General features: G+C 40.3%; 1 protein-coding gene across 1 annotated transcript in view; it reads right to left on the minus strand.

The window, feature by feature from the left end:
* Positions 1 to 8691: 8691 nt before the first annotated feature.
* EPRS1 (glutamyl-prolyl-tRNA synthetase 1) overlaps positions 8692 to 12257 on the minus strand; it is a 71611-nt gene continuing 68045 nt past the window's right edge. The window contains exons 31-32 of the mRNA XM_047840572.1: positions 9153 to 9217; positions 8692 to 9055 (exon numbers count right to left, since the gene is read on the minus strand). Coding sequence (XP_047696528.1) covers positions 8905 to 9055; positions 9153 to 9217 — 216 coding nt within the window. The 3' untranslated portion in view covers positions 8692 to 8904. The remainder of the gene's footprint in view (positions 9056 to 9152; positions 9218 to 12257) is intronic.

The raw sequence follows: 12257 nt of genomic DNA on the forward strand, positions 1-12257 counted from the left end.
GGCGCCCCGCTCTCGGGCAGCTCCTCACCCCTCTCTTGGGAAGGGTAACTCTCCCCTTCAGCCTTGCAGCACTTGTCATATTTGGAAATCACCTTTTATAGGCTGCTATAAAGCCATAAAACAGTTTAAAGGGCAATTAAGCAAGAAATGTCACGTGAGCTGGGACTTACGGAAAGTGAAGGCACGGGCGTCCGATGCAGACTTGAGGGGCTTCTTTCATTCATTGTGTGTTTATGCACAAAAGCCAGGAGCCTCCGGATCTTTGAATCGGGCAGAAGTTCATCTGTGGCTTTGGCCTTTCCAGCCTCGGTGTGTGCAATAGCTACTGTGGTGGGTCAAGCCGTTTGTCAAAAACAATCGGGTCTTGTCTGCCTGGTGGGTAAAAAATATGAATTCTGTTAACCACATGGAACAGGGAACATTCTAGGGGGCTCTAATCCACAGATCAGAGCTACAAGAAGTCAAAGCCAAAGAGGCTAGGGTGATTTTTCTACTGTCGTGTCCCCTAATCCGGAATAACAAGCACCCTACTTCCAAGCATTCTCCACAAATAAGACAAGAAAAACATTCCTCATGTTCAGAAAAGATAAAACACCGTTAAGCCGAAGGAGCTAAAGCCATGATCCCAGTTAGCTTCAGGAAGAAAGCTAAATTAGAATAACTCAATTTAGCTGATGCAAGCAAATTTTTTTGTTTTTAATCTTATCAATGTGTCACTTATAAATCATAACGATTTTCCAGGTCCCGAATATCTAAAACAGTAGCGGCCTCTATTGTTTTGAGTAGACTCCCTACAGTCAATCCTATAGAGGAACGCAGATTAAAATTACTATACCCAATCTTTTCTGAATTAAAAAAGTCTGACTGCGATGGTTAATTTTATGTGTCCGTTTGACTGGGCCACCAGGTGCTCAGACATTTGGTCAAACATCATTCTGGCATGAGATTGGTATTCCAATTGGTAGACTGAGTGCCACAGATTGCCCTTCTCTGATGTAGAAGAGCCTCATGCGTTCAGTGGAAGGAATCAACAGAACTTCCCCCTTACAAGTAAGAGAGAATTGGTCCCGCGACTGCCTTCAAGTGGGAACACTTGGCTTTCTCCTGCCTTCAGGCTTAAACCCCTACATCAGCTCATCCTCAGTCTCGAGCCTGTGGTCTTTCACTGGACCTGCTCCAGTGAGTCCGCTGGTCCTCGGGCTTGCCGACTCACCTTGCAGATCTTGGGACTTCTCAGCCTCCGCCATCGCATGAGCCAATTCCTTTTAATGCATCTTTCTATTTATATGCACACCATATTGGTTTTTTTTCATCTGGAAAACACTGACAACTTAGATGCAGCCCTAGTAATTTCCTCAGCATCTCAGAAATAATCTCCTGGTCAGCTGATACTCTACCGTTGGGACTTTGAATGAGATTATGAAAATTACTGCACTAAGACTACCTCACTCGTCCATTCATGCAACAGATACTAAGTTCCTACATGTCACACATGGTTCTAGACTCTGGGGAGATGGCACTGAATAAAACAGAGGAAAGTCTCTGCCCTCATGAAGCTTACATTCTAGTGGGGGGGGGAGATTAATTAACAAATTAATCATAAAACCTACTGAATGTCAGATGGTAATAAGAATGATGGAGACAAATGAAGCAGAGAAGAGGGATACAGTGTTGATATAGAGGTGGGGATGTTATTTTAAATAAAGTGGTCAGGGAAGAATTGACTGAGATGTTCTCGAGTAAGATCTGAACGGGGGACGTGGGTGGGCTGTAAAAAATAAATAAATAAATAAATAAATAAATAAATAAATAAATAAATAAAGGAAGAGACTGAGCCATGAAGATGCCTGAAAGCAGTTCTTTCTTAGGCAGAGGAAGCAGAGAGCATGGGAAGTTCAAGGAGCAGGGAAGGAGCTCAGTGTGGTTGGAGAGGAGTGACTGAGGGAGACAAACGGGATGCGGGGTCTGAGAAGCCATGGTGGGGGGTGGGGGGGAGGATCATGTAGTATCCTGAGACGGGAGAGCTGAACAATGACAAGACCGAATTCACGTTTTAAAAGAATCTTTGGATCCTGGGTTGAGATGACATGAAAGCCGAGGAAGCTGTTAGGAGACTGTGGCAATAATCTAAACAAAAGGCCAGTGACCTGGACCACGTGGGAAGTGGGAAGACCCAGGCAGAACCGGCCACGTAATCCACGGGCTTGGGTACCAAATGAAAGCGCAAGGCCCTTTGTTGAAAAATTACTAGGAAATTTTAAACGGTGTGGTCACTATGAGAAATAGTATGCCAGTTCCTCAAAAAATGAAAAATAGAATTGCTGTTTGATCCAGTAAGTCTACTTCCTGGTTATAAAACCGAAGGAATTGAAAGCAGGGTCTGTGCATCATAACAGCACTACTCCCAGCAGCCAAGAGACAGAAGCAGGCTACGTGTCCATTGACAGATGAAAGGATAAAATGTGGTGTGGGTGTGTGTGTGTGCACATATGTATACATACAATGGAATATTATTCCACCTTAAAAATGAAGGGAATTCTAACACGTTACTTTATAGACGGGCCTTGCGGACACCAAGCTACGTGAAATAAGTCAGGCACAAAAAGACAAATATTGAAGGAGTCCACTTTCATGAGCTATCGAAGGCAGTCAAATTCATAGACACAAAAAGTTAGAATGGTGGTTGCAGGGGCTGGGGGGAGGGGGACATGAGGGAGTTGTTTAATGAATATAGCTTCAATTCTGTGAGATGGAAAAGTTCTGCTAATTGGCTACCCCAAAATGCAAATGTACTTAACACTGAAACATACACTTAAAAATGGTTAGGATGGGGGCGCCTGGGTGGTTCAAGTCTATTAAGGATCCGACTCTCGATCTCGGCTCAGGTCTCCATCTCAGGGTCGTTAGAGCCAATAGCATTTGCTGGGCAATTAGATGTGCGGTATGAAAGAGAACAGTCAAGGTGACATTAGGGCTGTGGCCTGATGTTGCAAGTGAGATGGAAGTAGGACAAAGGTGACAGCTGTAGGATTGGGGGTGTAGAGGAGCAAGGAGCAGAAATGACACTGTTTGGTGTATCTATTAGACAGCCGGGCTGAAATGCTACATAGGGTGTCGAGTAAGAAAGTTTGGAGTTCAGGGGAGATGAATAGGCTGGGAATATATGAACTTGAATGCTGACAATATACTGCAGGAGGTCACCAGGGAAATGAGAGAAAGTTGTAAAGAGAAGACAATGCTAAGAGATGAGAGAGAAGGACCAGAGAGGCGGAAGGGAAAATGGGAGGGTGTAGTATTCTCAAGGCCAAGGAAAAATGTGTTTCAAAGAAGAGGAGGAATCAGCCGGGCCAAATGCTGAGAGTAAACGGGAGGACTGGAAGGGATGGCTCGTATTTCACATTACGGACGCCACTGGTGGCCTGAACAAGAGGGCAAATGAAGTGGGTTCAGAACAGACAAGGGAAACAGGAGCTGGCAAGTACAGACAGCTTTATTTTCGGGCTAAAGGGATAAGGGAATCGACAAGTTGGGGAAGATGACAGCATGTACCCACACAAGAGGGTAGATGCAGTGGTGGGAGGTCCTGGTGGGTCCATTTTTTTTTTTATTAAAAAATTTTTTTAACATTTATTTTTAAGACAGAGCATGAGTGGGGGAGGAACAGAGAGAGAGGGAGACACAGAATCCAAAGGAGGCTCTAGGCTCTGAGCTGTCAGCACATAGCCCAATGCGGGGCTCAAACCCACAAACTGTGAGATCATGACCTGAGCCAAAGTCTAACACTTATCCAACTGAGCCCCCCAGGCGCCCCTGGTGGGTCTATTCTTATTGTCTCTATCTTCTTGATGAAATCGAAATCGAGATGACCAACTCGAAGTCAGAAAGGGGAAATCTGGAAAAATTGAGGGGAAAAATGTAGGAAATAATTGTCCAGGAGAGTGAGAGAATGAATAAATGAGGGAAATACAGTATAATGACATTTTTACCACATAATTCTGTTGTTAGCACCGTCACCAGCCTGTATATCCCCCAAGCTCCTTGCTCATTCAACACATTCTTCCCAGTCACAAAGTTTGCTTTCGGGAACATAACTGAAATATATTGTGAGATATCCCCATTACATGAGACTCCTTTAAAACAGTTTTATAGCATTTCAGCACTACGGATGTTTCCAAATCTTGAATCCTCCAGTAAAGTGAAACGGAGGCACCGTTTTCACATCGTCTGCTGAGCCAGGGGAATGTGTTTGTCTCTGTGATTTCAAGCCTGAGGTGTGGCAGGATCGGGTGGACCTCATTCTCCAGCTATTATCATCTTGAGTACAGGGGTTGTTGTCAGCACGCTGCTGTGGGCAGGGATGATCCTGCCATGTCTCCGTGAGGGTCACCGAGGCAATGCCCCCCTCTTCACAGTGCTCAGCCCCAGTTCCCTGCTCCACCTCCCTGTCCACTCGATTGCCTGCTTTTGCAGCTGAACTAGAAAACTTCAAGGAGATAGAGCCAAGAAGAGGAAAACTCATGTTTGGCTCTACTCGCTGCTGTCTGCTTAGGCACTTTGCACAAAGCAGGCGCTCAAATTTATTAAATAAATGGCTGGAGTTTTCTAGATGCGGCAAAAGTAACAAGCAAAAGGCCGAAGATTTGGTAGCGGTAGCTGCCTCCCCAAACTTCTGATGCTCCTGACACCCCCTGAAAACCACAGCTTTATGACAGATGACTAATATTTATAACTACAATCAGATACCAAATAGGGGGACAGGCACAGACTCTCCAGTCAAAATGCCTTCTCTCTGCTTGTTGCTGATCTCAAGCCTCAAAGCCTCCCCAGCAGGAAGCCAGAGAAGTTGCTGTTACTAATTTTCATGAAGGTGTCAAATGATTTACTGGCATTAGGAACTATTTTGAACAGCCATGGATGAACCTAGAAATTGCTATCCAGCAATAATATACCTTGACCTATTTGTTTTCTTCTTGTTGGAACAAACACAAGGCACACGATCACTTTTGTGACTGTTGGTCATGTATCTAATTAATGGCTGTCATCTGCAAGTAAAATACTAATCATTTCTTAAAGGATATCACTTAGATTCAGGTTTAGCACCCTCTTGAAAAGCACCACCACTCTTCAGATGTTTGAAAAAGTTTTGGTATTTTAGTTGAACCTCAGTTTGAGAAAGAAAGCAATTTATCACAAGCAGATTTTGGAGGAAGGATTCCTTCCTCAACATAATTATTTGGAGGTTCCTTTAAATAGTGAATACCTTTAAAGCAGCAAACTTCAAGCTTTTCTGTGATAAGTTCTACTCATCTGAAGCTTCAAAAAATAGCCTGGGGTTTGTCTTTGCTTCGATGATTGCCACTTCCTCCAAAATGGCCTTGGGCTATGGGACAAAATGTGGTTATTAGTTTCTGATCTACTTTTCAGGCTTTTGTCATGGATCCACTAAAAAAACCTTGTGTTTTAAAGCATTTATGTTTGCAGGACAAAAAATCAGAGGCTAAAGTAATTATTGTTAATTAAAGCCAGAAATTAGGAGCAACTTCTGGTTGACTCTGTAAGGTCATTAACTAACATTAGCTATTATTTTTTAGTGTGTGTTAGGCATTGTGCTAAGTACTTTATAAGGTAGAGTAACTCTGGTGAAGCTATCAGACGTCTCTCCATTTTATAAATGAATAGGGGGTTTACACAGCTACTAAAGGTAGAAAAACAAGATAAAGCCTTCTGTATTGCAATAGCTTAATAAGAAATTGATTCTGACAGAAATGTGGCTTATGTATTTATCTCATTAATTTTTATGAATACATACTCAAAACATCAGTCTTGAAGATATGCTATATTTAATCTGCTTTGATAATTTCCTACCAACTTAATAACAGTTTTGCTGTGTTCTCACACATAGCATATACCAAAACCATGAGGTTTTGCATATGCTGTTCCCTCTGCCTGGAATGTCCTTCCTTTTCTATGTATTAAAATTCTACTTATCCTTGGCACAAGAACAGACACTCAGATCAATGGAACAGAATAGAGAACCCAGAAGTGGACTCACAAACGTATGGCCAACTAATCTTTGACAAAGCAGGAAAGAATATCCAATAAAGCAAAGACAGTCTCTTCAGCAAGTGGTGCCGGGAAAACTGGAGAGAGACATGCAGAAAGATGAAACCGGATCACTTTCTTACATCATACACAAAAATAAACTCAAAATGGATTTAAGACCTGAATGTAAGACAGGAAGCCATCAAGATACTCGAGGAGAAAGCAGGCAAAAACCTCTTTGATCTTGGCCACAGCAACTTCTAACTCAACACGTCTCTGGAGGTACGAGAAACAAAAATGAACTACTGGGACCTCATCAAAATAAAAAGCTTCTGCACAGCGAAGGAAACAATCAACAAACTAAAAGGCAACCGACAGAATGGGAGAAGATATTGGCAAATGACATATTAAAAATAGAACCTACGACCCAGCAATTGCACTACTAGGTATTTATCCAAGGGATACAGGTGTGCTGTTTCGAAGGGGCACAAGCACCCCAATGTTTACAGCAGCACTATCAACAATAGCCAAAGTATGGAAAGAGCCCAAATGTCCATCGATGGATGAATGGATAAAGATGTGGTATATATATACAATGGAGTATTACTCGACAATCAAAAAGAATGAAATCTTGCCATTTGCAACTACATGGATGGAACTAGAGGGTATTATGTTAAGCAAAATTAGTCAGAGAAAGACAAGTATCATAGGACTTCACTCATATGAGGACTTCAAGGTACAAAACAGATGAATGTAAGGGAAGGGAAGCAAAAATAATACAAAAACAGGGAGGGGGACAAAAATGTAAGAGACTCTTAAATGGAGAACAGAGGGTTAATGGAGGGGTTGAGGGAGGGGGGATGGGCTAAATGGGTAAGGGGCACTAAGGCATCTACTCCTGAAATCATTGTTGCACTATATGCTAACTTGGATGTGAATTTAAAAAATAAAATTAGAATTAAAAAAACATTATAAATGGTATGCCTAGTAACCTTAGACATGTAAATATGCAATACTCAAATAGTAATTTATCTGGGTTTTAGAATTACCAATTGACTTTTATGGTCTTATTTTAATTTATATTTTCTTTTTTAGCAATGAGTATGTATGACTTTTCAATAAGCAAAATTATTTATTTGAAAAAATAAAACAAGTTCACCCAGAAAAAAAAATAATAAAATTCTACTTATCCTTCAAAACATGATTCAAAATTCAAGTCCTTTTGAAGCTTATACCTTTTATTGGTGTATTTATTACTACAAAGTGGGAAAGTGTTTTGGAATGGAGCCCCAGAGAGATTTACCTAGTTGACTAGAAATGAGTAAAAGGCATTCCAGGCAAAGGGACAGAGACAGAGATGGGAAATGGCGCATTGTTCACAAGAAACCCCAAATGGTTAGGTTGCATAGGACTTTGCTGGATTGGTTGAAGAGGAGAGACTGGTCAGATAGGCTGAACCAGACTTGGCTATAGCATTAATATTTTATTCTGTTACTGATGGTGAGCCATGAAAAGCCTTTTAAGGGGAAGAGAGACATCTTGGTACATTGTACATTAAGGAAGAAAACACCTGTGGCAATGTGGGGCCCGCCTGAGACAAAACTCCGGAGGCCAGTGTAAGTAACTGATGTCAGAAGTTAACAGGCATGAGGCAGTAGAGGCATCTGCGAAAGGGGAGACCCAGGAGACACGAGTGGGAATGGCGGGATGTTGTGCTGGCCAAATGAACACAGCAGACGGTGTGTTGGAGAGGCTAAGATGACTCCGGTTCTGGTTTAGGTTACCAGGTACATTTTGGAAATGTGAAGCCCTTTAGCAGGAAATACTGTAGGGAGAGCAGGTCTGGGAGTGGACGGTGAAACGAGGGTTTGGGACAAATAGCCTGAAAATATGATGGGAACATTCGAGAGGCCTGAGGATGCAGCTGGAATAAGGTCTAGAGCTCAGACCTAGAGAAAGACTGTTGGCTGGAGTCATCCTATTCGTGTTCTCTCAAACCATGGGATTAGAGGAGGTAGACTAGGCAGCACCAGAACAGGGCCAGGTACAGAAGTTTAGCCTAGGAATGCCTAGGGAAGAACTAAGAAAAAGAATCAGAGTGGGAGGGCCAGTCATAGGAGTAATTTTAGTAAAAAAAAGAAATGTTTTATAGCAGCAGAAACGCAGCAGAGTGATACGGGAAGACAAGAGACTGAGACGTTAGCTTGGGTCAGAAGTGGCATTAGGGGTCGCAGGGAAAATGGCGGTGGGGCGGAGGCAGGGCGGGCGCAGACAAGTGCAAAACAAGAAGCGGAAGTGAGGGGGTTATGCCTCCTTCAGAAACCATGGCCTGTTGGTGAAGACCCCACAGGAACTAGCAGTAACGAGAGGGAGGAAGAGGCTCACGGGAAAGGTATGGGGTTTCTTTGTTTTTCGGTCCATTTGTGGTTTTGTTTTGTCTTCTAAACAGAAAGATTTAGGACAATTTTAGATTCAGGAGAAGGAGTGTAGGAAGAGAAGGACTTCAACATACAAGAAACGAGAGGACTGCTCGTTCGAGGTCTGAAACGTGAGGGAGACTGGGTTCCCAATTTTCTTCATCTCTTTGTAAGGACGTCCTGTGGTACATAAATCACGTATTTCAGAAATAAATGAATACATAAAACAGTATTAATTCATGATATTTATTACTGGGGTTGTTTACAGAAAAGCCTTTTTCCCACTGTTAATTTAGGCCTAAGAAGAAGGGGTCTGTGTCTCATGTGACCTCCTATTAGAACTTTTATTTTAAAAAATCATAAAACTGTCTATATCTGGGAAGATATTAATATCAATTTTTTTAAAAAGTGGGGAGGGTTGGAGATAGGAGTTTTGCTTTATCCCTTAGTAACTACGACCAAACAAGGTATAGAACTTGGCAGGGTTCTTGCCACAGACGCATCTGGCTCCCGGCTGCAGCTCACAGAGCGGTGTGAAGGGGATGCAAAGACTTTTAGCTCCCATGGATGGAGCCCCAGGTTCAAGATCTTGATCTCTGAAATTAAAAACAAATTAAGAATTCCACTCATTTATGCTCTAAATTCCCATTCTTTTTCACTGCAATACTCACAAGTTCTGTTAACTACATTTACCTAGCAGTGGTCTTTTTGATCCAGTCTTCACAGTCAATTTCCCCACAGAATGGAATCTGAGCAATCTAATAGAAAAGAAAAAATATTCTGGGTTTAGAATTCCATTCCGTAAAAGGAATACCTGAGTTGAAGCAAAAAGGACACGTCTCCCATGGTACCTGTTTCAGGCCACGGTACCTTTCCAAACCTGCAAGAAACTCTGCTCAGAGGCGTAAGGGATGGGAAAATGTTTTTGTCCCTCTATCCAAAACCCATACACTGTAAAGCAACACGACAAAACATCTTCGCCATACACGTCAATGTCCAAATAAACTGGCTACAACACAGTGCCCGAAGAGAGGAAAGAAAGGATCGGTAGACCTGAGTCCAGCCTCTCACTGTACTGCTCTCATTTCAGATCCGGACACTACCTGCTCTGCCTAGGTGACCAGTTACAAGTAGGACAGAGGAAAGATGACGAATAATAAACTGATTTTTAAACTGCCGTTAACGGTAACAATGAACAATCAGGTAAACCTCGCTTTATGCCATAATGCGATAGGCAAGTGAATCACTTTTAAAGTCCAAGGGTACTCAAAGTCAAAAATAATTTGTATCAGAAAAAAATAACTTCTCAAATTTTCTTTTATAGATCATACAGAATAACGGGCAGAATCAAGAGAGTTGGGATTTTACCCTAATTTTGAAATTCATTGCATATTTGAAACTCTCTAGCTCTGAATCTTCTTTTGTAAAATGCGTGTTGGACTAGACAAGAATTAAGAGTTCTCTCAGCTGTAAACCCTAAACTTTTCATAGCATGTCTACTTCAAAGTGAGGTTTGTATGCAAGAACAATTATGTAACAATCCTACAGAAAGTTCCTGGAGATCAAGATTAGCAGTGGGGAGATCAAAGATGGGGACAATCCCCAGACATTAGTTTAAAAACAGAAGTTATTCAGCTCCCTCATCAATTTTTTTTAATGTTTATTTTAGAGGCAGAGAGAGAGAGAGAGAGAGAGAGAGAGACAGAGAGAGAGGGAGTGTGTGTGTGTGTGTGTGTGACCAGGGGAGGGGCAGAGAGAGAGTGGGGGACAGAGGATCTGAAGAGGGCTCTGCAATAACAGCAATGAGCCCAAGCTCAACACAGGGCTTGAACTCATGAACCGCAAGATTATGACCTGAGCCGAAGTCGGACGCTCAACCAACTGAGCCACCGAGGCGCACCCCCTCATCAATTTCTGATCAACTACTTTGAGCCACACATTCCATACTCAAATCATGACCCTCTTGCGAACCCCTTATAAGGCACTGGGAATTTAGTTAAACATACTTTAAAAGGTTTCTCTAAGAAGTAAAGTGAAAGTAACAGTAGAAAATTATAAAAAGAACAAGTAATTCATCAGGTGAACATTCTGCAGGATAAGGAATAGTTAGTTATCTGTCTCTTATTCAACAAAATGTGTTAGCCTAATTCCAAAAATTGATCAACTGTTATTTTGATAATCTGCCTTAAGACAATAAAGAAGTGATAACTTGCTAGGAAAATCCCGGCAGGGTAGTGGGGGGTTGGGAGGGAATGAGTGGGTGAAGAGAAGGTGTAAGGAATGGTATTAGTAAGAATTTTGAAACATTTTAATAAAAATTGTTTATGCGATGTAAGTGGAAGCAAAATAAACTTAGATATACAAGGGCTGAAATAACCCAAAGTTACCCCCCGTATTGAAATTTGGTAAATCATTAGCATTTGTACAAACAAAAAGCATGAAAAGAATGTACATTCATAAAAGTATTGTTTAAAATTCATTACAAAAAACAGGAGGAAAACTTGGAACCACTGTCACTGTGCAATGATAAAAATATTAAGACTTAATTACAAAGAGGGTCTTTGGATTATAAATTTAAATTTGGTCTCTTAGAAAATTTTGCTTTTATTTTTAACCCACAACACTATATTTTCATTACTTTAAAAAATTCTACAGTAAGTGGTCTTATTTTCTTTTTCCCTAAGAAAAAATTACTGAGCATTGAGAAGGGATTTCTAAAATAATTTTTAAAATTTAAAAATGCCATAGTATGGAAAAATTCAACTGAAGTTAAACTCATAAATGATAATTTTTAAAAATGCATGTTTTAATTCTTTGTAGCTTCAAAGTAAAGTGTAGGTGATAAGACGTGAAATTTCTATTTATGCATATAATTCATTAATATAAAAGGAAAATATATATTTTTAGCCTATTTATTCAACCACAGAAAAGTTTTTAACTTTTATTTTTTATTATTTCTATATGCTTTAAAAAGATACAATTTTCCACAATGTATAATATCTTGAATTCTGAAGCAGAAAATGTTAATGATGAGAAATAGCAATACTCAAAAATCATAGTGATCAACAGATGAGTAACATACATCAAGACTAAAAAAACTATATATAACTAACATTTGTTTTTCATTTAATTATACTTTTGAAAAAATTTACTGAAGTTCTATAAATCAGATCTAATTTTTTTTTCATTTATACCAACAAAGAGTAGAAAATCAAACTTTCACCTACATGCAAGTTCCAAAGATCCCTTTCTCCTTCTCCCCACCTAGTAAATACAGTTTTATTTACAAGAGCCTCAAAGGTTGCTTGACGGTCAGTCAACACACAGAAGGTGACCAACATGAGGGGAGGTGGGGGATAGAACTGGCTACTGACACAAGAAACAAAATCTAATCTCTACGTGCTCTTTGGACATACAACTAACATCCCACTTTGTGCTTTAGAATAGATGTTGAAATCTCTAATCTGATATTAGAATAAAAGATATGACTCTACTGATATCTGCTGAGATTCCTTTCTTTGAAAGCAATGGATTAACTGATAGTTACTCTATTGATTTATTAACTCTTACATAATGTCTTTACCAGACTGGACTGCAAAAGTGACTACTATATTTCCATAATAAATGAAACATTATTTTATTTTATTTTATTTTATTTTATTTTATTTTATTTTATTTTATTTTATTTTATTTTATTTTATTTAAAAAAAAAATTTTTTTTTAACGTTTATTTATTTTTGAGACAGAGAGAGAGCACGAACAGGGGAGGGTCAGAGAGAGAGGGAGACACAGAATCTG

This window comes from Prionailurus viverrinus, chromosome F1 (genome assembly GCF_022837055.1).
Source record: "Prionailurus viverrinus isolate Anna chromosome F1, UM_Priviv_1.0, whole genome shotgun sequence".
Taxonomy (NCBI): domain Eukaryota; kingdom Metazoa; phylum Chordata; class Mammalia; order Carnivora; family Felidae; genus Prionailurus; species Prionailurus viverrinus.